The 25,129-nt window shown below is 48.2% G+C and overlaps 3 protein-coding genes across 3 annotated transcripts in view; 2 read left to right on the forward strand and 1 right to left on the reverse strand.

Moving 5' to 3' along the window:
- Positions 1 to 101: 101 nt before the first annotated feature.
- PPM1M (protein phosphatase, Mg2+/Mn2+ dependent 1M) lies at positions 102 to 7,343 on the forward strand. The gene is made up of 10 exons (XM_027886201.1): positions 102 to 316; positions 1,277 to 1,400; positions 2,038 to 2,292; positions 2,542 to 2,654; positions 3,660 to 3,744; positions 4,070 to 4,188; positions 4,585 to 4,648; positions 5,506 to 5,613; positions 5,909 to 6,057; positions 6,336 to 7,343. Exons 1-10 carry the CDS (start codon positions 102 to 104, stop codon positions 6,478 to 6,480), a joined length of 1,377 nt encoding a protein of 458 aa, XP_027742002.1. The 3' UTR covers positions 6,481 to 7,343.
- Positions 7,344 to 8,402: 1,059 nt separating this feature from the next.
- On the reverse strand, positions 8,403 to 23,607 carry WDR82 (WD repeat domain 82). The gene is made up of 9 exons (XM_027886202.1): positions 23,370 to 23,607; positions 20,210 to 20,307; positions 17,187 to 17,253; positions 16,890 to 16,989; positions 15,427 to 15,543; positions 14,503 to 14,658; positions 14,309 to 14,378; positions 12,372 to 12,514; positions 8,403 to 11,909 (listed from the first exon to the last, which is right to left on the reverse strand). The coding sequence occupies exons 1-9, from the start codon at positions 23,528 to 23,530 to the stop codon at positions 11,880 to 11,882; spliced, it is 942 nt and encodes a 313-aa protein (XP_027742003.1). The 5' UTR covers positions 23,531 to 23,607; the 3' UTR covers positions 8,403 to 11,879.
- A 342-nt stretch (positions 23,608 to 23,949) lies between these two features.
- The window catches only part of GLYCTK (glycerate kinase), a 17,092-nt gene continuing 15,912 nt past the window's right edge, over positions 23,950 to 25,129 (forward strand). Inside the window, exon 1 of the mRNA XM_027886210.1 lies at positions 23,950 to 24,057. The gene's annotated coding sequence lies outside the window, so the exon portion shown is untranslated. The remainder of the gene's footprint in view (positions 24,058 to 25,129) is intronic.

The raw sequence follows: 25,129 nt of genomic DNA on the forward strand, positions 1-25,129 counted from the left end.
TTCCGGAGCGCGGGGCCGCTCCGCTCCGCTCCGCACCGCCCCGGGGCGGGACCGGGGCCGGCGCCGGGAGGAGCCGCCCGGGGAGCCGCACCTGCCCCGCCATGTCGGCCGAGTGGCTGCGGCGCTGGCGGCGGGGAAGCCCCGCAGAGCGCCCCGAAGGAGCCCCGGCAGCGGGGCCGGGCCCGCCGCCCCCCGCCCTCCGCTACCGCCGGCCCAAGTTCGTGCCCGGCGGGGCCGAGGAGAGCCCGCGGGGCGGGCGGGCCGTGCGGGGCGCCGGCACCGAGCGGCCCCTGCCCTGGGGCGCGGGATACGCCGAGTGAGTGCGGCGGGAGAGCCCCGGGGCGGCGGGGTTAGGGGGTCTCCCCCGGGCTGCCGAGAGGGTTTGGGGAGGGGGAGCGGACCAGGTTTGGGGCCTCTCGGGGGGTGTAGAGAGTGCATAGGGGGTGGAGGGCACTCCTGGGGAGGTGCCCGGGGGTGGTCGCACCCCTTGGGTGCAGCCCCCACTGCCCGGACCGCCCGCCCGCGGGCAGAGCTCGTCCTCCCGCCCCGTTTGCGGGGGAGGAGGGAGCGGCTTCCTGCTCTAGAAGAGGTTTGACGTGGCAGCGTGTCCCCCCAACCCGTCTCTGTCCCTGCTGGGGACACCCTTGCCTACCCCCTGCCAACAGCAGGACAGGTAGCAGTGCGGTGAGAAGTGGCCGGGGCAGTCCCGCGAGCACCACCGGGCGTCTGTCCCCTTGCTCCTAACAAAGCGTCTTTAAAACGAATGCGAAGATCACATTTTTATAAATCTTTTGTTTTGCTGTTTTAAATGGCAGAGGGGATGGATCAGGCAGAACTACTCCAGCTAGGAGCTGTCCCCACATCCTGGCCAGACCCCGTGGTTGTGGGATGGCACAGTGTGAAATGCAAGGAGAGCAAACTTCCATCCAGGGACAAACCATTAACAAGGCTGGAAGGAAAAGCAGTGGTGGTGGTTTTGCAATTCACTGTGTTGACAAGGAAATAGCACAGTGTGGGCTGCTGACAAGGGCTCCCTGACAAGGGCTCCCTGAGGCCAGAGTGCTCCAAAACCACTCACTTGTCCCTGTGTCCCTGGCCAGGCTTTTCACTGCTTATTATTTTGGTAACCACTAAGGAGATCCTCGAATCTGAAAAGGGAGCATGGGGCTGGAAGGAAGGGGCAAGGTGCAGCTGTTCACTGTGGCAGCACAGCTGGCTGGGAGCAGGAGAGGTCCAGAGTGTCCCCACGCCTTACCTGGAGCGTTTGCACCCCCAGGGTTATCAATGCCGAGAAGTCAGAGTTCAATGAGGACCAGGCAGCCTGCTGTCAGATCTCTGTCCGGAGGAGAGAGCCAGGCCTGGAGGAGGATGAGGAATGGCTGATCCTGTGCTCCACGCAGGTATGGACCCTAGGCAGGCTGTGCTCACCCTGCTGCCAGCCTTTTGCTGCCACACAAAGGCCCAGGGTCAGGAAACACAGATTACTCCATCAGTCCTACACACCCATTCTCTTGGACTTGTTAGGGAGATCTGTGTACCCTATGGGCAGCAAACACCCAGTTCTGCCTGTACATGTCATTTCTACTTCAATGGGACTTGAGGTTGTCCAAGCCCTTTACGTGGTGCCATCCCCTTTCCTTTACTGTCCTCCCTCTGCTTCCAAGGGCCAGTGTGAGTGGTCTTCACTTGGGGACAGCAGCGTGAACCAGGCACCAAGATGCCTTCACCTGGGAGCAGACCCTGCCTCACCTCTTGTGAAATGGCCCCATCTCCCCTAAAACACAGAGGAACAGCACGGGAGGGTGTCTGGTTCAAATCCAGACGCTGAGATGACAGGTCTGCCAGAGCAGCACAATGACATCACATGAGTTTGAGCTGCACAGGAGATTTAACTGGTGGCAGGGAAGGGTAGTCAGGGTGGAAAAGCCGGGCAAAACACACTCTGTGATCTTCTGGCTGTGAGCCTGCCATCTGTACAACCTCTTCAGCCCTTGTCTTCTCCCTCCCTTGCTGTCTTGTCCCTCTTCCTCACAGCAGTTTCTAAATGGTTACTACTGGGCGCTGTTTGATGGCCACGGTGGCCCCGACGCTGCCATCATTGCCTCCAACTACCTGCACTACTGCATCAAGCAGAAGCTGGAGGAGGTGGTGGGGGGCATCACAGAGGCCCAGCCCCCCATGCACCTCAGCGGGCGCTGCGTTTGCGACAGCGACCCCCAGTTTGTGGAGGAGAAGCACATCCACGCAGCAGACCTGGTGGTGGGAGCGCTGGAGAACGCCTTCCAGGAATGTGTGAGTACCCACCTGTGCAGGGCACCAGTCCTGCTGTCCCAGGCAGTCAGTCTGTCCCCCCTCATCGCCCTGAAGGGCAGGGTCTACAGCTGTGTTGGCTGTACCAAAGCAACATCGTCAATCACCTTGCTGGTTTCCTGTGGCCCATCCACACTCAGTTTTGGTTCTGGATTTCTGCTGGGAGGCATGAGGCAGAGTGTGTAAAGCAACAGCTCAGATCACATCAGTCTCCAAACTTTAAACCAACAGGATGAAGTCATTGGCCAGGAGATGGAAGCCACGAACCAGACAGGAGGCTGCACTGCTCTGGCTGCTCTTTATTTCCAGGGAAAGCTGTATGTGGCTAATGCTGGGGACAGCAGGTGGGTCATAGTAAAAGGGGGAAGTTGCTAGGCGGTGGGAGCTGGGAGATAGGAAGGTTTCCAGCATCTTACTGTCCTGGTTTCAGCTGGGATGGAGTTAATTTTCCTTCCTGTGGCAGACATAGTGCTGTGTTTTGGATTTAGGATGAGAACAGTGTTGATAACCCACTGATGTTTCAGTTGGTGCTGAGCAGGGCTTGCACAGAGTCAGGGACTTTTCAGTTCTGGGGGCACAAGAAGCTGGGAGGGGACACAGCCAGGACACCTGACCCCAACTGGCCCAAGGGATATTCCAGACCATGTGGCACCATGCTCTGTGTATGAACTGTTGGAAGGCTGGCCCATGGCCACTGCTTGGGAACTGGCTGGGCATCTGCACTGGGCATCAACTGTTTTGTACATTCTAATTCTTTTATTATTATTATTATTATTTGCCCTTTCATTTCTGTTATATTAAACTGCTTTTATCTTTTTTTTTTCCCCTCAAATTCTCTCCCCCATCCTACTGTGGGGGGAGTGAGGGAGCAGCTGTGTAGTGTTTAGCTGCCTGCTGTGTTAAACCATGACACTTATTTAATCCAGCAGACAGTAATCGTGGCAGCCCAGCCATTTCCCTCCTGCCTGGCACAGGACCTGTTGGAAGAAAAGTGCTTTCATGCCTTCTGGAATGGTTTCAGGATTTCAAGGGACTGAGTCTGCCCAGCCACAGGGCAGTCTTGGGGGGATGGTGCAGCAGTACACTCAGTCTGTCAGGTGTTTAGGGGTGTAAGGTGATTTCAGGGTATCCCCAAGAGCTTCCTCACCTGGCCTTGGCCCCCCATTCCTCTACCAGAGAGCTCAACCGCTGTCAAACCAGGCAAGCACAGTTCTCTGCTGCAACAGTGCAATTGCGATGGACTTATTTAAAACTGTGGCATTTTTGAAATGAGTTTTCAGGGCAGAGCTATTCTCTGGCACAGCTCTGCACCTCTCCACTCATATCGCTCCACTTTTCTCCCCTTGTAGGGCCATTCTTGTCCTGAAGGACAACATTGTGCCCATGAGCAGCGAGTTCACACCTGAGACAGAGAGACAGCGAATCCAGCACTTGGTGAGTGACCCCTTCCATGCATCAGACAGTCCAGCGAGCAACCCACTGGGTCACAGGGGGTGCTTGTGGCAAGAGGTCCACCAGCTTTCCTTGAAGGCCACTGTGGCCACAATGTCAGCTGGCACTAGCCAGGGAGGGCTGGGGGTGAGATTCAGCCAACAGTCTTCAGTATGGGAGACACTCATGCCCTCATTGGAACGTGCTTTCCCAATTCTGTTCTCGATTGTGCTGCTGGGAGTGCCAGCCCCGAGGCAGAAGCAGCTTTAGTGCCCTACTCTGCTGAAGCAGAACCTGTCCCTCCTCATGCCCTCCTTCCCTCCTCCAGGCTTTTCTTTTCCCCAAGCTCCTGGATGGTGAGTTCACACGCTTCGAGTTTCCACGGAGGCTGAAGGGAGATGACGTGGGCCAGAAAGTCCTGTACCGGGATTACTTCATGGAGGGCTGGTGAGTCCTTTCTGCCTGAGGATAAGGCTGTGCCTCAGGGCAGCTTTACCTGCTCCTAGGAGTGGGGAGGTGAGGGGAGAAGGGGCATCTCCTCCTGCTGAAAGCTGGGCACTGTGAGCAGCTCCCTCCAACTGAAGGACCAGGGCGCTGGCAGGGTGGTGAGAAACAACTGAGATGGTCCTTCTGGGATCCACTGAGGTGGAGCTAGTGCAGGTTGGGGACATAGGGCAGAGTGAAAAACAAGTGGGCATTCACTGCATCTGCTGCAGGAAGTCACAATGTCCCTTCCTCAGTGAGCTGCCTGTGCATGGGGACACCACAAGGGTTGAATCACCGTTGAAATGCTCTGGCTGGGTTATACCATCAAGTTAAACAACAGTGAATTCTCTGTTCCAGGGGATACAAGACGGTGGAGAAAGCTGACCTCAAGTATCCTCTTGTCCATGGTCATGGGAAGCAGGTAGCTTAATGCTTTACACACTGGGAAGGCAGAGGCAGGTCTGCTGGAGGCCCTCAGTGTCCCTGTCACTCATGGTCACGCTCCAGGGCACTATGGCAGGTGGGGCTGCAGAGCACCCAGTGCTCTGGGGCTTTCCAGCATTGCACAGACCCACTGGTTAGTGTAAACCAGAGCCCTCTGGGGCAGTCTGCACCCTGCTCCAGAGTACAGCAGTGCAGACAGCAGCCCTGAGCCAGCCTGCCCTTTCCTCTTCTCTCTTTGCACACAAAACCACATTTCAGATGAGAACTTACTTCATCAGCTCCCACTTGGGACTGTCTCCTCTAGCTCTTAACTGGTGCCTTTCCCACAAATTGTCTTCCTTGAGGAGAGGCTGAGAGAAGGAGCCTGGAGAGGGAAGGAGGCAGGAGAAGCAATGACTGCACACATCCCAGTGTCTGCCTGCTGGGGTAGATCAGAAAGCCCCATCACCTCCCCAGCACTACAACCCATATGCCACCCCCTTTGCAGAGTCACTGCAGAACCTCCTTTGCCAGGAGAAAGGGATACCCCTCCTCTGCTCCAGACCAACCCAGTTTTCTTCCTTGCCACTTCAGATCAAGAGCAGGTGCCACCACAGTCTGTAGCACCATGGGCCAGCAGGAGCCATCCACATATGCAGGTTGTCTCCACACTCACATCATGCCATTGCTTCTGATCACTTCTCCGTCTCCAAAATCTCCCGAGGCTGTTCTGAGTGATGTTTGGAGAAAGGTCCTAAAGGCAGCATATAGATCAGTCAGAACAAGCCACACATCAGCCTTTAAAAGGTGCCACGTACTTTTGTTTCAATCCTGTTTTGCTTTGTTTGGGGCCAGGCTCGCTTGCTGGGGACTCTGGCTGTCTCTCGAGGGCTGGGGGATCATCAGCTCAAAGTCATCGACACCAACATTGAAGTCAAACCTTTCCTCTCCTGCATTCCCAAGGTCAGTTGCAGCACATAAGAATCATAGGATGGAATTAAAAATGCTGCTTCTCCTCTGTAGCACCTCTTACAGACGTGTCAGGTCTTAGCCGTGTCCTTCCTCCATCCCGCTTCTCTCTGGCCATGCTGCCCAGAGAATCCCCAAGACAGAGGAATTTAGAAACAAAGCAGCAAGGGGACATAAAAGATTCAAAGCACCCTGGTCCCACTGTGTTATCTCTCAGGGGAAGTCTCATCTCCCCAACCCCCGTGGTACACTGCAGGAATTGTCACAGATTCACTCCTGTGCTTCCCAGGTAAATGTGTTTGACTTTGCTCTGCATGACATTAAGGAAGATGATGTCCTCATCATGGCAACCGATGGCCTTTGGGATGTTCTGTGCAACAGTGAGGTGGCCCACATGGTCAGGAGCTTCCTTGCAGAAAACAGGACAGATCCTCAAAGGTAACACCAGCTTTGTCATTGTTTTCCCCTCCAAAGAGCCTGGTCAGACCTAAAGCAGGCTGAGGTCACTCAGCTTTCCAGTCAGCTCTGGCACGACCAAGCACTCTTTTCTGTGACTCTGGGAACTGCCTCCTAATCTTTCCCCTTCTTAAAGATATAATAATAAAAGGTGGTATCTTAAAAAAACCTGCTATTTTGACAACAAAGTCACTTCTCAATGTTGTTCTTAAGCCGAATAGTGCCATGTTAACCCAAACCCTGCATTTTTCCACCCACAGATTTTCAGAACTGGCCAAGTGTTTGGTGTGCAGAGCAAGGGGAATGAAGAGAGGCCACCAGTGGATGCTGGATGACAGCCATGAGGCATCCTATGATGACATCTCTGTATTTGTCATTCCACTACACAACAGGGAGGAGGACTGACTGTTAGGATGACATGCAGAATCTCTGTGTTCCCCCACTGTGGTGCCGTTCAGCATCAACTCGAGACTGAGGGATTTCTGCTGTGTGTGTACACTCTGTTCCAGCAAAACCATTTGCAGTGGAACCTGGAAATGCACAGCCAGCACTTAGCAGAGGATGAACAAGAAGATTAGCTCCTTTAAAAACTTGCAAGAGAGCAACAAATCATTCCCTTTCTTGTTGTTGGGCCAAGGATAAATTGCAAAGGGGGCCATGCAAGCTGAAGGGTACTATTTCCAAGATCTCTGCGGTACAGCAACACTCAAACCCATATTTCTACTGAACCCTCTCCCTTTTTAATACTGAACAGTAAGGATCAATCGAGATCCAACCAGTGTGAAAAGCTGGCTTTTAATCAGACTTGAACTGGATGCATAAGCTAAAGCACCTCTCGTATGCATTTACTGTAACGTGAGATGTGCTGAAAACCCGGGAGCTGCTGCCAAGCCAGCACTGGGCACGGCCGTGCCTGCGGCATGGGAACGCTGGAGCAGGAGCCCAGACCTCGAGACAGTTGCCATTTGTAGGCAGCACCACCTCAAACCAGACGATGTTGGCTGGTGAAGCTACACACTGGTGTACAGGAGCCTCCTGTGCAAAGAGACCTACGTGCCTTACTCTTACTAAAGAACATTGTACTGGTAACACAATGTACAGATTTCTAACAAATCTTAGTCCACACTTGCTGACACTTTTTCTATTCAGGTCATTTCTGACAGCAAAGCTGGTTTTGTAGCAGTAGCACTGATGAGAACTGAAGTGTCTACATGTATCAGGTGATTTAGTAGAAGAGCTCCAAGTAAAATAAAACCGGTTTGTTGCAATTTCTCTGCAGTGCTCAATCTCAAGCACTTACACTCATTCCAACAGGAGCTGCAGCACAGCAGACATGCCAGAGCTGTGCCTTAAACTCAGAGGATCTACTTCTCAACCTGTTCATTAGCCAGACAAATTCAGGTCTGGACAAGCTTCCCCATCTCCCTGAGTCCCCACTTTGGTTTCCATTATTCATTACACAGGTTCCAAGATTCCCTAGAGCACCAGCCAAACCCCAGCGTGTGTTTAAGTTCCACAGTGATTAAAGTCCAAATAAAAGTACTTGGGGTTTTTTTCCCACACATCTTAACTGTGGTGTTATTCCCTCTGGGGGTTTTACACAGACCTGGGCTGGAGAAACGCAGCCTTAGAAAAATGCAGGGGAGTTTTTGCTTTGTATTTCTCTTTGGCAAGAAGCAGTTTGTCACCAGAGGTGTTCCCTTACCAGTTCTGCCCCCAAGGGCTTGGTATCAAAAGATGATTTCCTACCATGGGAGGAAATTCCCCCCAGGAATGGGGCAGCCTTCTCAGCTACCTGCTTATGGTTTAAGCAAGGACAAAAAACATTTCTCTCAAGCTTCACTTTCCCCCTACCCTCTTAAGTTTAACCTGACAACAATGTACGTGGGGGGTTGCCCATGTTAAGGACATTGGCTGCTGTCTTCCCTTCAGCAGCTGCTACACTTATATGCACTGACAGCAACAATCCAAGACTCCTGTTAGTCAAATCCAACAAGTTATTTTCTCACCTTCAGGCTGAGAAAGGCTCAGCTCTTCCATCCAGATCACAGGCTGCTGCAAACACCCCTCTCCCTATGGCACCATACCTCCAGAAGTAGCTGTCACAAGGCTGCTTCCCTATCCTGATACATTCCTAGGCAAGAAAAACCTCTTTAAATGAGCAATTTAAGTAAGGATAACTTCAGAGAATCACAATTTCCACTATAGAGTTTTTGACTTTCCAAAACAAAGAGCCTTTTCAAACAATGGATGATTTTCCCAATCCCCCTCTAAGAAACCAGCAAGTTGTATCACACTGGACAAATGCAGAATTTAGAGCACTCAAGTGATGTCTCTACAAAATATTTATTGGTCACAGCCACAACACTGAATTCTCCATGTATGTAGTATTTGGTGACAAAGCATTATTTGACTTTATGTATTTACACTCATCTGGGAGATACCACTGAGGAGTCCAACTCCCTATAGCAGCTCACAACCACAGAGACCAAGTTTTCCAAAAGGCTCACCAGGTTCCCAGCTCCTGACCCAAAACCAAGGTGAAGTCTCTTAAAGTGCTAATTCAGTCAAGAGGCATTGGAAAAGATACGCTGCTGCTTCCAAATTTGTCACTGAATCACTCCTGTGTTCCCCAGAGCAGATGTTAGGACAATAACCAAGGACCTGGGTGCTTCAATAAAAATAAAAATCTCTCGACTGACTTGGAGAATTACACGTGAAATCTCCTACAGCCCAGGCAGACATGCTCAGCCACCACCACTGCTTATTCAGAGATGGGCTGTTGAGTCTCCCTTCCCCTTTGTTTTGAAGAAAGGCCTTTACTTCATCCCAAAGAATATGGAGGCATTCACCTTTTAAATGTCAAATTTGAAAAAGGAATGCTGTTTCCTGCTTGTCTTGGTTGGCCACTCCGTTAGACCTGGAAGGGCTGTTTTTCTTGAGGTCTATTTCTCATTAGCTGGCAGCCCTGAGGGACACAGGAATAGCAGCCCTGAGACTCCTAGAGAAGCACACAGAAGCTGGAAAGCTGAAAGCTTTATTCACCTTTACCATTAAACCGTCTAGAAACACATTACCTTTAAGTTCCTCGACAATACTTGGCACATTTCCCTCTTTTAAAGGCAGATGGAAAACAGTCGGTGCTACACCAGCAGAGATGTCTCTGCCTGTGTGGGTGGCAATGGGTCCTGGGAAGGCTCAGCTGTAATCCTGAACTGAGCACTAGTGCTGTTGTGCATGAGCCTGTACATCCCTCTCTTCACTCCAGAAAGCCACTGATGTGCTTGTATGTTCTCCTAAACTGCTCCTCTGGTCCCCTTTTCCTTAAACATCTTATGCCACCATTCACTATCTTTCACAACATAGCAAGTAGAAGAGAGCTGAACAAGAGGCTTTAGACAAGTGCTCAAACCACGTTAGCAAAGAGCATCTGTAAAATGTAAGACTTTCAAAAGCTTCCCTGTGAAATGCAACAAGGAATATGGCCAGAGGCTATCTGTTCACTTCCTCAGGCAACAGACTTGATAAAAACCTCAAAGATCATTTACTACTGAACGCTGAAGTTTAACTGTTAAAATGAACTACAAACCTCAAATACCTGCACGTTACAAACCACTGCAAAATACCAACAAAGGTAAAACAGCACCAAGCAGCCTGAAATGCATCACTACTGACTTGGAGTGGCTGAAGCCTGAGACAACCATCTCCCTTTGCATTGGGTAGTTGCATTTCATTGGCAGCAGTGGGACAGTATGGGAAGAAGGACACCACGAACCTCTCATCTGCACTTCCAGCAGCAGGCCTGTGTGGCAAGAGGAAAAGCATCCATCAGTTTGCCACAAGACAGCAAACTCACATCACAGAGCTGTGGTTAGAAATGCCTCGTGTGGCAGCATCAGCAGGGACAAGCCACAGCACTGACACAGGAGGTCCAGCCACAGCAGGGATCCAAGCCCCAAGTTCTGAGCCTACTGAGGGACTGCTCCTGCCGCTGTCACAGGCTCGGCACACGCTGCTGCTCCGCGAACAGAACCAGCAGTGCAGAAATGCTCAGCGCCCATCCCCAGCTCTCAGCACAGCGTGGTTCCACTGACAAGGACAAAAGCCAAGGAAATGCAAAACACAAGCAGATTTACTTTTCCAGGGAGACATGATGTGAATGACAGATGGGGCCCCACAGCTGAAAACAAGGAAGTTCGCTGTAATGGGGGAACATGAGGATTACTGACCTAAGGAAAACGTTCAGGCACAGTTCACAGCACAGACCAGCACTCAGGAACAGACACAACATGCCCATTACTGTCTGGCCACCTTGCCAGCCTTTCGTATTTATGAGCAGGGCAGCACACGTGACCAGGCAAGGAGAAGAACTGGCTTCCCAAGCTGTGATCCAGCACATGAAACCAAGTGTGTTTGGAAAGGCAAGAATATAGCGAACACCACATTTTTGCCAAGCCTGTCCCAGCCTGCTGGTGGATGCATTCCACCAATGCAGCATTTCAGGAAAAAGAAACTGGATCCAGGCTAAGATCAGCTTGCCAGTCTTTCTGTGCCACTCACCCACAATCCCCTCCGAGGCAGGACAGCAGGTCCCTCCCATCTCTTTGCAGGGGAGCAGGGCCACAGCAAAGCAGAGTCAGCACAATCATGCCTAAGATTTTTAAAATTAATTTCTTGAAGACAGCATCTGACAAAGGATGCATCGCTCTTGAGGGGCTACCACCAGAAACCTTCAGACCTGTAACAAACTGCATGATGGACTAACTGCATGTCAGTTTTACCAACAAAGAGATATAGGTCTAAGCCTGATGTGGCAAGTTTCATGGAGCATATTTACAAACCATGGGGTGGAAAACTGCATCAGTAAAGGTAAACAGCCTAGACACTCCACAATACTGGCCCACATCATATTCTTTTATATCTAAAAGTAAAAAAATATGGCCCATTCCCACTGCCCACCCACCCCACAATATTTACAAGTAAGATCAGCCAAGATGGTACATAAGGAAGATACACAGGCAGACTGTGCTTTCAGTCTCAGTTTGGTTTCTCCGTCTTCCTGCTGACAGACTCCTTTATTGCTTGGGACACTGGCTGGACCTCACCAGTGCTGTCTGTGCCTCCAGGATGCTGGCACAGCAAACAGCAGGGAGGCTTTGGCAACCTCTGGCAGCAGACAAAACCTGTACAGTTGCACTCTAAATCTCCAAAAAAAGGATGACAAGATGTATCAGGTACATTCACAGTCACCCACGCTTCCGGGTGCGTGTTCCAGTGCAAGAGAATCCGGCATCTGCTGCTGAAGTTGAGAACTGTCAGTGTTCACATTTGGCACAGAAGTATTTACATTTGTGGACTGTAGTGAAACCAGAGAGATCCCAGATGTTAAAAACATGCACTTTTGGGAAGGAACTGCACGTTCCACCTTGGAACATCAATAGCCTTGTGCACTTACAGCAGGAAAAACACACAATTACAGCTTTAAAAAAATCCCACAAGCATTTTGTACATAAACCAGACTTCACCGCCCCTTAGAAATAATATTGTGTCAGTTCCAAGTTGGGCTGAAGCCATGCTGGACATGGACTGGAAGGTAAGACCATGTAGCATGCCGCTTCTGAATGTGCCAGGAGGCCGAGCGGAGCAGTCCTCACAAAGGAATGCTGAAAACAAAGGTAAGATATGGAAAATACGCAGGAACAGGAACATAGTCTTGGAGACGTAGGCAATTCCAATGCTATGCTTGCAGTGATGTGCTGCTGTTACAGTGTGGAAGTCATCTGACAGCAGCTGCAGAGGAGGAATTAGTCGTCAATGGTTGGCAACCAGAAGGCCTAAAGAGGAGGAAGGAAAACCTCTTGTCAGAGCAGAACACAAATCTCTCCTACAACACACTGCAGGAGCCAATCATTGCTACCTCCCGTTAGGCAGAGTCTACCAAAGAGGCAGCAACACCCTCTCAGCAGTTTAAGGTTACAATCTTTGCTTTGGCTTGCACTGCATATTCTCCAGAGCTGAAAATACCAGCAGTGTGCAGGGACCCAAAGAACTGCTCCTTCTGTGTGCACACTCACTCCCTGCTCTGCTCTATGTGCATGTTCACACGCCGGCCGGCCAGGTGTGCTGCCCCCCAACATCCACCTGCCAGGTAAGGCACAGTCAGGGTGTAACAGACAGGCCTGGCTCTCCCCAAAGCCTGAGGCAACACCCAGCAGAGGCTCTGAGCCTTTTCAGATTCAGCTCCAGAAGGGTCAGCACCTCATGGAGCTAAGAGGAACTTCAAAGCATTTCCTTACCATATTGGAACATGCGCTAGCGAAAGTCATGAATTTTGGATTGAACTGCAGACAGGTTATTGGACCTGTGTGTTTCCCATCCAGCACAGCCACCTTCATCCCGCTTTCCCCATTCCAAACATGGATCTTCCCATCCTCTGAACCTGCAGGCAGGAGTGGAAAACAAGATATGCAAGATACACTGGAGAGGTCAGCAGAGAAAAAGAAGAACATAACCTTTCCTGTCAGAACAGCAGAAACAGGCAGGTCTCAACTTCACAGCCTAACTTTGGGAGTTCTCCAAGTGTCACAAGGGCACTTACAAAACATCTCTACGGTTTACACACCTGCACCCAAACAGCAGATTTGTACCTTTTGTACTGCAGAGACTCAACTACCCAAACAGGGTGCAACACTGTTCAGGCAAAGATGTTAGCAACTACTGTCACCCAGGAGAAAAAAGGAGAGCTGACACCCTCCAGCCACGAGGAGAGACTCCAGCCAACCTGCACCAATGTGAGAGAGGCCAAGCACTGGGGAAAGAGTCATTGTTCACACAAGTTCTCAGTTCAGACACAGATAAATATTTCACTTGGTGGGCAGAGAATCAAACCAAAGCTTTATCATGGGAGGCACCAGATTTCAATGCACTATTATGTCAAATATCAGAAGCTTCCCTGGAGATGTCAACTCTTCACATGGCTACAATAGAACAGGTTTTGCACTTTAAAATGGCATTTTTCAAACTCTGAGGCTGATAACTTTGAATTTTTATTATTCTATTCTACTTTAGCCTCATTTTAAATATAATTCCTAACAAAAATGCAAGGAATTTTCTTGTGCTTCTGTATTTATGTCTACAGTCTTTCAGGATGGAAAAATTAAGAAGCTGCAAACTTAACCATATGTAAAAACTGAACAGGAATAAGTGGTTTGGAACTACTTCTACTACAGCTTTCATTTGAAAGGGCACAGCAGGAAGGTAAATATGTGCAATAAAGTGCTCTCCAGAGACAGACTAAATAAAGAGCCCCACCCCTCTTCTCTGCAATCAGGAAGTTCTCAGCCAGAACACAAGAAAAGAAGCTTTGCCAAGAAGGTCACTCATCCAGGAAAAATGAGGATCCAGATAGCAATTACCACAAAGTTAAACATATTTGGTACCAGCCACATAAATAAAAACAAAAAGTGCTTGGAGGGGCAGCACCACACAGACTCGTCTGACTTGTGTCCACAGGCAGCAGCGTGACTGAAAGTGCTTATCTTGAGATGCCCAACCTGCAGCACCAGGCTGCACAGGAGTTGCAAACTGCCTTTTGCCATCTGCTTCCCTCAGGAGTCCATCCCACAGAGGGTGAGAAAAAAGGCCTGGGCCAAGGGAATCATATGCTGAGAACCATCAGGCTGATGACTACAATCTCTATTAAAGGTATAAGCAGAGCTTGTTCCACAGACATGGGGGTTTACAACAGCCACGTGAACAAAATGCAGCTGCCCCAGCACGTCACCAGTGCAGCAACATCCTCAGAGGTGCACACCAGGCTACAAGACCAACTGCCAAGCACAGACAGGTGCCTTGGTCATAGGCAATGGGGGAAGGCCACAACACAGCCCTGACGTGCTTTGAGGTGGCCCATGAGAGCATCCTGGCCACTGGGTGAGGAACACTGACATAATTTATGTGACAGGTCTTCCCATATTACAACACTTCGCTGGTTTCTTATCTATATTGTAACAGCACTCATATTTAAAGGAAAAAAGAAAAGTCTTCATGCAGGCTTGTTTACATTTCAGTCTAGAGAATGCTGAGTAAACTAAGAGAACACTGTCAGTGCAAAGAAAGCTTACAGCTGCATTGTATTATTTAAACACATTCTGCTTCCCAATAGACACAGCTTAAGCCCTACATAACACACCTAATTTCAGAGCACTGGAATTCTTTCCAAGAATTATCTTACCTATCATGATGAACTGAGAGTCTGGTGTGAATGATGCCTCCAGCGTGACAGCCTTACTATTGTTATAACCCTATGGCACAAAACAGGAGAACACGTAGTAGAGAGTGTGTCCACAGCAATCTCACAACCGAAGGGCACCTGCTCCCCAAAACTAACACCGAGTCCCAAGCAAGGAGCAGAGGCAGCAGGCTCACCCCAAACGTGTGCAGGACAGCCCCTTTGAAGGCGTCGATGAGCCGGATGAACCCGCCGTTGGTCGATATGAGGATGAGTTTCCCGTCATTGCTGAACTTCAGGCCTGTCCACTCGCACGTCCGGTCATATTGCATCTTAAATGTGGCAAACGGCCCCTGCAGAGAGAGAGGAATGAGTAACGGGATGCGGACTCTTTATGCACTGCTGCTAACAAGAGTCTGGTTTTAACCTTAGCTCAGGAAAAATAAGATTTTTTTAAAAAGGAAAACCTTAGCCCTTAAGATACCAACAGTGTCATGGCAAACGTGTCACTGCACGTGCACATTTCAACATATGAATCCACAGCTTCCAAAACAAAAAACAGCCAAAGTAAGGTGTTTCAATCCAATAGTTTCATACTCTACCACATTCAACAGCAGGAATTAATTTAAGATAGGATGATGTTTTGAAACAAGGCTGCTAAATGAAGTTAAAGAAAGAGTTTGAGCCAGTGTAACTGTCATATGATTTTTGGAAACCATGGAAATCACTATGCTCAGTGTTTAGTTCAGCTGTCCACCCAATTATAGTTTCCTTTGAAATGTCCATCCTTTCTGACAGTCCTGGCTCCATCTTTGCCAGTCTTCTTCCAGAATCAGCAGAAAGGAGAAAAAACAACCCCAAAACTCCCTAACAAAAAGACGAAATGGAGGTTTGGAACAGGTTAAAGAGTTACCAGAAGTAGACTTTAACACTGGTTCAAGAGTGCACTTCAGGATTTGGTGACAGCACATATCCCTTTCTGTCTGTGAGGTGTGTGCTTACTGACAACTCTCTGGATGTCAAGGAGGCACTCCAGAAAATAAGCTGGAGCACAGAAATCCAGCCTCTGAGCACTGAGTTTAGACTATTTCTTGCAAGCTAAAAACTCTAAGGTAGATCACCTTGTCAAAAGAACGGAGATCATAGAGCTTCACCATTTCAGAATTGACTCCAGCAGCAAAAATCAATCCTTCTGGGTCAAAAGAACACACGGGCTTTCCCTGGAGATGCATCAAACCCTAGAAAACAGAAATAGTCAACATTATTTTACGAAACTGATGCTCGCTTTTCTACCACCACCTTTTGAGCCCACTGTGAGCAGGACAGCAGACCAGAGGTGGAACAACATTTCAACTGTAAATACTGAGGTTTAACAAAGGTTCAGAACTCAATGAGCAAGCCAATGCTCAGGGCCCTGGTGAGTGGGCCAGCTCTGGTTTCCTGGGAATATTCCGGGCAGTGTGGCTGCCATCTCATGGGCCAACTGAAAACTACAAGTAACACTTCCTCAACCTGTTTCCCAAACTTGGTTGGATGCAGCTTCCCTGTTGCAAGTCCTAGTTTTACCATTCTTACAACTTCAGGCATTAGGATAAATCACAGAACCACTGCTGAATCTACAACCTCATCTCATCTGCAGCGGCTCAGAGACGAATTCATCCTAAGGGAAACTTGCAGGCTGGCATTAAAGGCACACCTCCATACAAAGGCAAAACAAAGATTTCTTGTCAGAAAAAGCTCAGTTTTAAGACAGAACTATTTAGTAAGAAATGCAACTTTTTCTCCGTTTTGTATTTACAGATACATCATCTGGAATAAGCAAGCAGCCCTTTCTCATAAGCAAAATAGTCTAAATGAGATGGGAAAATATAAGAGCACAATACTATGTGTCCAGATATAGGAACAAAACAGCTCACCACCACTGAAGGTGGAGATTCTACTCCCAATCTTTCATTCCTGCCACTGCTGCCAGCTCTGATACTTTTCTCAGCCCACACAAGCCTGCTTCCACTAAAAAAAGTAAAGTATTCTAGCAAAATAAATAAAAACAAATAGGGTTCTGCCTTGCTAGAAAGTTAAATCTGCTTACAAACGGTTCTGATGAACCATAGAGGTGATGCAAGGCGACGGTAGGACCATATGGTTGCTGTGCTACTTTAGATCATCAGTTTCTTCATCAAATTTAATTGCATCAAGGCACCAATTTTAGACACACACTACAAACACTCAGATAAGATGCATTCCCAGCCCAGGAGAGACGCCAGCTAAGAGAGTAGCAGCCTGATGAACAAGGTGATGACACCCAGCCCTTCTCTTGTTTCATCAGCTGTGGGTGTTCTTTCTTGCCCTCCCCAGCGCCTCTGCAGCAGAGACACAGGTGAGAGCGAGCGGTGTTACACAATGTGACATACAAACTGCAGAGAGACTCCTCATCCAGGTTGCTTCAGCATTCCAGGAAGGGGCCAACACTAAATCAACAGCACAGGCTTCTGGCAGTATTTTTGCTTTGTAACAAGCACACATCCATTTGTCATCCCTCTAAGTGAAAATGCAATACTCTATCTGCATTAATTTTATAACCTACCTGGCAATTGGGAGAGCGGAGATCCCAAAGTCGAATAGTTTTATCGAGGGATCCAGAAATAAAAGTATCATCCACTGGAGACATTGAAAGAGCAACCACCCTGCAACACAGAAGCCCACATGCATCAGAGGTACACAAAAGAAGTGAACAGAGTAACACCCACCCCAACAGCTGTGTACAAGCTCATAATTGCCCAGAACAAAGCAAATAACCAGTGTGAACCAAGTGTAACGGAACTCAGGTTCATCACAATTGTTGTTTCAATTTCTGCTGTCCCATCTCCAGGCCACATCTTACCTTTTTGTGTGCCCTGGGAAATACCGAATGTATTTGTTGTCATGCAGGGAGAGGTATCGGATTGTATCTGAAAACATAAACAAATCATAAGCTTTTTTATACCACGAAGGTAACAGCATCTAAAAGTTACTGATCACACAGTTACTTGCTCCCCAAAGCAACAGCAATTTCACCAAAGTGACTAAGTCTGGTCATTTGATTTCAAGTCACCCTTTGAAACAGAACCATATTAGAAACAGACATAAAGCAACTCAGTTCTTCTCAAGGCAGAACTGAAAATCAGGCAACAGGAAAAGGTACTTCCCACAGACTGAAGTCACATTACATCTTAAAGACAAAATGTCACGTGATTTATGCAAGACAATTTCAAAGGCATTAAAATTTAAGTAGCAGCAGGTTTTATTCCATCATTCTCACAGAATGAAGAATATCAGATTTACAAAGGTGGTGCTACTGCTTTTTATTGCTTTGCAGCACGAATCTTGCTGTCTTTCCTGCATACAAATTCAGTAAACAAATCTCCAGCTAAGCAGTACACACAGGAAATGTGCAAATTCTGCCATTCGGCTAAAGATAAAAACATGAATTTCAAACCCAGGACAAGACCATTAAAAACTAGCAAATCTCTCTTATTTTGTTTTAATCTGACAATGAACAGTCTCACACTTTCCCTGCACTTAGAGCAGCTAAAGTATTAAGAAGAGTACAAAGGAGTAATCTGAAGCTTAGTCCACTTAAAGTAACCTTAAAAATAATTTGCATAAATAAGAGGAGCACCATAACATTTCTCAAGTGCCAATTTTACCCTGAGTATAGATCAATATACCAAGAATAGCCAACACTTTTGGAAGACGCTGTTGAGCGTTCTTCCAAAATTGCCAGAAATCCTTCTAAGAGGAAACCATTACTAAAGCACATAAGCCACTTTTTAATCTTTATGTGCAGACTCTGTAGTGCTGGAACAAGTCCTGGTGAGGTTCCAAAGATAAACTGAGGGAAAAGGACATTTTTACTTTTTACTCAGAAGAACAAGAGCCAAGAGGAGGCAACAAGTGCTGGGCGTTTTAACACTCAGAAGGGCTACTGTGTTCAGGGTGTTCTGAAAGGCTCATTCAGCAAAATTTTGTATCTGTGATAAAATTATCAAGTTCCCATTTTTGCCTGAGATTTCCCACCAAGCGGAGACAGGAGGTCTAAACCACCCTCCAGTATTTGACAAGAAAACTGAACTGCACATTGCTGACTGACCAAGCTGGAAACGTGCTGCTGGTGACACACCACTCCGAAAGGCTCCAAGTGACCTCATGTGGTTATGCAAAACATAAATCCCCAATGCCAGTGTCGCATCCCATGCTTCAAACAGTCTGTTAAGACATAATTTCCTGCGAGAACTGTTGTTACCTGATTTCCGAAACATCCATGCAGAGTTCCATCTTCTGTGCTAGAAAGGGAGCACTGTGGAACTGTGCTCCCTTGTGCTCCTGGTGGCTGGCAGTGCTCTGTCCCAGGCAAGGCAGTGGCCTGTACAGTTATCTCCTGTACCGGGTGGTATCATAGACCCTCAAACTGTACAAACTACTACCTCAGCCTGGCATCAGGCAAGAGGAACCAGGTCCAGGGATCTTCAGGAAATCTTCACAAGTACTTTGGTAGCAATTCCAACAGAGAAAATGCTTGGAAACAAGTACCAGCATTTCTATAGCATGTTTCTGAGTTAATTTTCCCTCCTGATACCTGCATAACAGGTTAAATACAATGCACCTTGCCCAAGACCACATTTATTAGGGACTAGAGAGTATCTGGACTGCTACAGAACACACTGTCAGTTTTATTAGGCTTACAGATCTTAACAGCAACAAACATTCTCACATTCTATGGGGCTTTTTTCTTCTAATTAAGTATTTATCATAATGCTAGCCTGCAGGATGAAGACTCTTTAGACTTAAGGCTTATCACTGGTTATAAACAAAACCTCACAACGCAAAATAGCATTAAAAATGCTTCATTAAATTGTTAGTTAATAATTACTGTAAATTAAATACCAGGCAAATTAAAAATGTGACAAAGTAACAACATAACCAAAAAAATAAGTCGGCTCTGAAACAGGCTAAAAAGTGCTTCCTGTCACACTTTTAATCCTTTTACACCATTAAATCCAATTCCATTGTAAACTTCCTTGTTCCTCCAGTTTCAGGCCTTAACCTGACTTCCTAACTCTTAACTTCCACCTGCTCTAATTCACAGTTTTTGAAATTCCTTTAGTAATCTAGCACACTTCACAAGGCACCAGCATCTCCACCATCAAGCTCCATCTCTGCAAAGGAAAAACCCAACCAAAACCTCTGCTCCAGAAATGATTATGAGTTTACAAATACAATGTTAAAACTCATTTATAAAGTGCTGTGCTAAGAGACTCGTTCACTGCAAAACTCTCAGACACTGACTACAACAAACAAAACTGAAACACAATTTGAAATAAACATGAGCTGTTTCCAGCCTCAGGAAACATTAGGGTACGTATCTGTGCCAGTTGTTAAATTTTAATTTTAAATCAAACAATTAATAGAGAGCCTGTCACGAAGATCTAGAAGCCCTTCGATGTCAGTGATTTAGAGTGTAGCTATCACAGACAGTGGCTGTGGAGAAACAGCATAAAAACGGGTTCTCTGTCTAGTACATGGAAAAAAATAGGCGATGAGAAGCAAAGCTCATCTCTGAAGAGCTCTATGGCCTCCTCCAGGTTTGGCTGGAGATCTGCTGAGTTACCTGAACGCCCTCCCCTCCTCTGCAGCTGAGTTGTGTGTGTACCACACAGAGCTACGGCATTCAGCCCACCTGCTCCTTCCACCTCATGCTCGAGGGACTATCACTAAGTTGTGCATTAGTGCTAGACATTAATTCCTCTGACTCTGACAGTGCTCACCACTGAAGAGCTGATGTAACTTTTTCCCAGATCTTTAGAGCTAATTATCCACATGCAGTGTAAAGAGATTCAATATGCCCCACTCCAGTGGCTCACTTACCATCTATTTTGTTGGAGCTGTACACGACAGTGTTGGCAGCGTGTGTGTACCTGATGAGGTCCACTCCATACTTCTTACTGTACAACGTTCTCTTTGGTCTGTCGGGAGGAAGCAGAAATAATTGCACTCACTGCAACAAAAAGCTCAAAACAGAACTCACACTAACAAGGCCTGTCTCCATTCACGTATTACATCATGGTTTCAAGTAGTCTGATGTTTTTGTACAAAGAAAGAAAACCTTTTGTATTTGATTTTCAAAAAAGGACCTCAATGTTTCTCCAAGACCATCCCGAGGCTTGAGAAGTTCCCTGTAATACCTGCAAAATGCGCTTGTCTCCTACAAAAATTCCTTTTCCCATGATGTCTACTGCAAAAAGAAAAGGAGGAGCTAACATAACAAGCACAGCAAGCAGCACTGCCTCACTGTGCCCTTGCCCATCCAAATCTCCAATTCATCTGCTGCTTATTTCAGATTGAGTGTAATTTGTCTTTTTATTCTTTGTTACTTCAAAACCTAGAACAGGCTGTCTCGTTCCTGTGGTATTAACCCAAACATGTGTATATGTACCAACAGTCTATAAAAGACATGGTAACACAGGGACTTTTCCAGAGGACTGCAGAATTAAACTTCAATCCAACCTTAAAGTATGAAACTCAAATTTAACATTTTGCAACAGAATGAAAGACATTCTAGCGAGAGTGAATACAACTGACAGAACTGGATTTTTAGGGGGCTGGTAAGCAGGTGATGCGTTGCACTCCTAGAAATTTAAACTGCAGAGTCAATGTAGAAGCAGATGGAGGATCTCAGAGCAGCAGTGCCTGTCTCTGCAGCACAAGGTCTCCACAGCCCTCCTTCCCCTTTCACCGTCAACTGAGGGAGCACAGAGGTTTTTGGGCAGCCAACCAATGAGGGTACTGACAAACACCAGAAATATCACCTCTTCTAGGAGGTACTTTTAATCCAGAAATTTGTAACCCTGGTTATTACACAGGCCCACAAAGTATTTTACCAACACAACCAAAGAGGACAGCAAAGGAACGGAAACAAACAGCAGGAGTGGTCGAAACCAATACTGCTGCCAAGGGAAAGGTTTATCAGACTACACCCTCAGACAAGGTATTTCTAATATGCTGGACTTTTTCCTTCTTTTCATTAGCCTCAGACTGACACACCCAAACAAGAGCACAAGTGGGAGACTTTTCATATCAGAAGGAAAACAGACATTCATTCTTACAGATTAATTCTCAAACAGTAGAAGCCACGGGGCTTTACCTTCAAATGAACTTGCTGGGGACAAGCTTCCACTAAGTGGAAGGCAATACACAAAGTGTAATGAAAACCCACACACCACCTGTACCACAGAACAAATCTCAAATGATTCTTCCCCAATTCCTGCAGTAGATTTTTAAATCAATTTTCAGATGCAAACACGCTACACCCTGAAATCAACACACCAAATTTAAATTTTGACACTCTGTAACATTATGCTTGACATACTTCCCCATAGTGCTTTCACCTATGACCAAACTGGGGAAAACAAGCCCAACAACAAACCAGCAGTGGCAAAAAAAGTCAATCTCAAAACATTAAGACTCTCATAATTTGGCTTTTCCTTTACTATTACAAGTTTAAAGCTTAGAAGCTGCTCTGTTCAGAATCAATGAATACACCCAGAGACAACAAAGACCGACAGGTGGGCAAAAGCATATTTACCAAAAAGAAGGGAAAAAGCACTTCTGTGTTTTAGGAAAGGTGAAGTTTTCATGTAAGCTGAGACAAGCAGAAGTGTGTCACTGCACACAAGAGCAACCAATTGTTGCCAATCCACTACTTTAAACACAAACAAGGAAACTGAGTATTTTTTTAATCAAATCACAATCGCTAAATATAATTCCAAGGTCAAGGTTAATATACCCAGCCCACCTGCAAACCAAACTGTATTGCCAAATACACCCATTAGCAATGACATATACAAGCAGGTGAGAGTTCCAGACCCTTGAAATGGTGATTTGTAAGACAAAATATAAACTACAGGCCTGAAACTGCCACACCACCAATCATTCATAAATTTGAGGTTTCATCTTCACATGGATATCCAATGACAAAGTAATTCACAGCTAAAACTTTCCAGGTGAGCGAAGAAGCATGTCCTGCATCCCTGGGTACCTCCAAAAAATCACAGCTACACTTTTAACTCAATTGATAGTACCTGAGAAACTTTCAAATTAATTTTTATAGTTTTATAACACAGGAGAACTGCATCCTGGCACAGGGGTTACCTTGATGACGGTACTTTCATTGCCCTGCAGCAGATGACCATCGATCTACATTTAACTTAATTAAAGCAAACCCTCTGACTATAAAACAGACATCAGGACTAGATGGAGATCAGAATGAAAGGACCAAATGCCTTCCAACCCATCAAACTATTCTTTACAAGTTTGAAAGGGGAAGAGCAATCAATACCATCTGCATTAACATCACTCAGCCCTGCCACTACTGTATATCATTAGGATCCAGGATACAATCCATGGCACACTCCATATGTATAGAGTTACTTGTTCTTAAATAAATAAAAAATTAAATATTTTCACAGAAGACTTCACTTTATCAGATGGGCAACACCAACAACTTTAATGTGTAAAGCAAGCAAATATTAAGTCTAAAATAACATAAGTGGTCTGTAAAATTAAGACAATCTGCAGAATGCAATCTTTCATCCCTGCAAGTTGATGTCTTCGCCTGCTTGGAAAAGCAGGAGGATTAGCAACACCTGGTTCACTAGAAGATATACACAATACTAACACATGTACATCCTGATACTCCCAAGCCATTTCTTTTTCATTCCTGCACCACCCTGTCCTTTCTATACCCTCTTCTACAATATACATACTTGTTTTCCTTTCACTTTCTGTGTCGATGTGATGCTCCTTCATCTCGACTTTACAAAAAAAAAAAATCACCTCAGAACCACATCTCTACACCAAGAAGCAAACATAAATTAAAACTTCAATTTGAAAGAATTGAAAGCAGCCAGACATACACTTGTGCCAACTGAGAAAGAATTTAATGGAGTAATGACACCATTTGGCTCAATTTGTTCCAGCCCCAGCCCGAGGACTGCACCCCCCGCCGCCGGCCGGGCCCGGCACTTACTTGCCCTCCTGGCAGTCGTAGAGCACGATAGAGTCATCGTCGCTGCTGGAGATGACGGTCTCGCCATTGGGGCTGAAGTCGAAGCAGTTGATCTTGTCTGAGTTCTCGCGGAAGACCTTGGCCACGCGGAAGCTCCGCAGCACGTTGTCCGTCAGCTTCATCCCGCCCGCCGGGCCCCGCCGCGCCGAGGGCGGCGGCGGCGGCGCTCAGGGCAGAGCCGGGTGGGGCTGCGGGGCGGCGGCGGCGGGGGCGCGGGCCAGGCCGGGCCCGGCGGGGCGGTGAAAGGCAGCGGGGAGGCGGCGAAGGGCCGTGAGGGGCGGCGGGGGGCAGCGAAAGGCCGTGAGGGTGGGCGGGGGGCCGAAGGGCCGTGAGGGGCCGTGAGGGGCAGGGGGCTCGGCGCGCTCAGGCCGCGCAGAGGCGGCTCCCCCTCATTGTGTCCGCCATCTTGCGGCTCCGGCGGCGCCGCGCGGGGCACGCCGGGAACGGGGAGGGGCGGGGAGAGCGCGCGGGGCCCTCCGGGACGGGGGAGAGCTGGGGGGGGCGGGAGCCCCGTCCTGGCCGCCATGTTGAGTGTGGCCCGGCCGCCATGTTGAGTGTGGCGGCAAACGGCGGGCAGGCCCTGCACGCTCTCTCGGCCCGCGGGCACTGCCAGCGTCTGTCGGCGCCCCCGCCCTGCCCGGGACACCAGGTGGGAACGGGCGGCGCAGGGCGGGGCCGGGCGGTGTGGCGGGGCCGGGGCTCGCCACCACGGTGTCCGTGACCCGCCCGCCCCGCTGCCGGGCACGGCGGAGTGGGGGGGCCGGGGCGAGGGCATGACGTCATCCCGTAGAGTGGGAAATGGCTTCCCGCCCGCTGGGCTGCGTCACTTCCGTCGCGGGGCGGGGCCCAGGGCAGCCCCGCCCGCCGGGCCGTCCCGGTCGGGGTTGTCGTTTTCCCGCGCTTCCCTCGGGAATGGGGGACACATGGGCTGATCGGCAGCGGCTGAGGGAGCCGGGGGGACTCAGCCTGGGAAAAGGGAGGCTCAGAGGGGACTTCTTCCACTCTCTACAGCTTCCTGACAGGAGGGGGTAGCCAGGTGGGGGTCAGGCTCTTCTCCAGGCAACCAGCGACAGAACGAGAGGACAGAGGGGAGGCTCGGGTTGGACATTAGGAAGAATTTCTTCACAGAGAGGGTGATTGGGCATTGGAATGGCTGCCTGGGGAGGTGATGGAGTCACCGTCCCTGGAGGTGTTTAGGGAAAGACTGGACGTGGCACTCAGTGCTCTGGTCCAGTTGACAGGAGGTCACGGGCGGACTGGATGATCTCGAGTGTCTTTTCCAACCTGACTGATTCTGTGTTTCTGTGAAATTGTGGATGGGGCCCGGCAGAAACCACCTTTGCGCAGCCTGGGGCCAGACTCCTTGCTCCCTGTTATAAGTAAATGAAACTAGGCTGAAATATAGCAATAAAAATTTATTGAAGATTGATATAAAATGCAAATAAGCAAAACAGCGCGCTGGGTGGCCGGGGAGACCCCTGCTCCACTCACAGTGTTGCAGTTTGGTCAAGGCTTGTCTGGAGCATAGGCCTGAAAAGGCCCCTGCCAGAAACAAGTCAGGGCTTGTCAGAGCTAAGCTGGGACTGGTTAGACATTAAGGCTGTGCTGACCAAAAAGAAACAATAAGTCAAGCAGAACCGGAGACAAGAAAATTTGCAACTAGAGATAGGATGTAATCTGGTGGTGGGATTTAATTACACGATGTTTACAGTTAGGTAAAT

This window comes from Empidonax traillii, unplaced genomic scaffold (genome assembly GCF_003031625.1).
Source record: "Empidonax traillii isolate 1590-97213 ecotype Southwest subspecies unplaced genomic scaffold, ASM303162v1 scaffold182:size1009393, whole genome shotgun sequence".
NCBI classification, from domain to species: Eukaryota; Metazoa; Chordata; class Aves; order Passeriformes; family Tyrannidae; genus Empidonax; species Empidonax traillii.

What these genes read in the sequence shown, in the direction of transcription:
- PPM1M (XM_027886201.1), top strand. Translation starts at nt 102, where the DNA reads ATGTCGGCCGAGTGGCTGCGGCGCTGGCGGCGGGGAAGCCCCGCAGAG. An exon ending in TGATCCTGTGCTCCACGCAG is followed by an intron (nt 1,401 to 2,037) that starts GTATGGACCCTA and finishes TCCTCACAGCAG; the next exon opens with TTTCTAAATGGTTACTACTG. An exon ending in GATTACTTCATGGAGGGCTG is followed by an intron (nt 4,189 to 4,584) that starts GTGAGTCCTTTC and finishes TCTCTGTTCCAG; the next exon opens with GGGATACAAGACGGTGGAGA.
- WDR82 (XM_027886202.1), bottom strand. Translation starts at nt 23,530, where the DNA reads ATGAAGCTGACGGACAACGTGCTGCGGAGCTTCCGCGTGGCCAAGGTC. An exon ending in TCCGCTCTCCCAATTGCCAG is followed by an intron (nt 15,544 to 16,889) that starts GTAGGTTATAAA and finishes TCTGTTTTCTAG; the next exon opens with GGTTTGATGCATCTCCAGGG. An exon ending in CTAGCGCATGTTCCAATATG is followed by an intron (nt 11,910 to 12,371) that starts GTAAGGAAATGC and finishes CCTCCTCTTTAG; the next exon opens with GCCTTCTGGTTGCCAACCAT.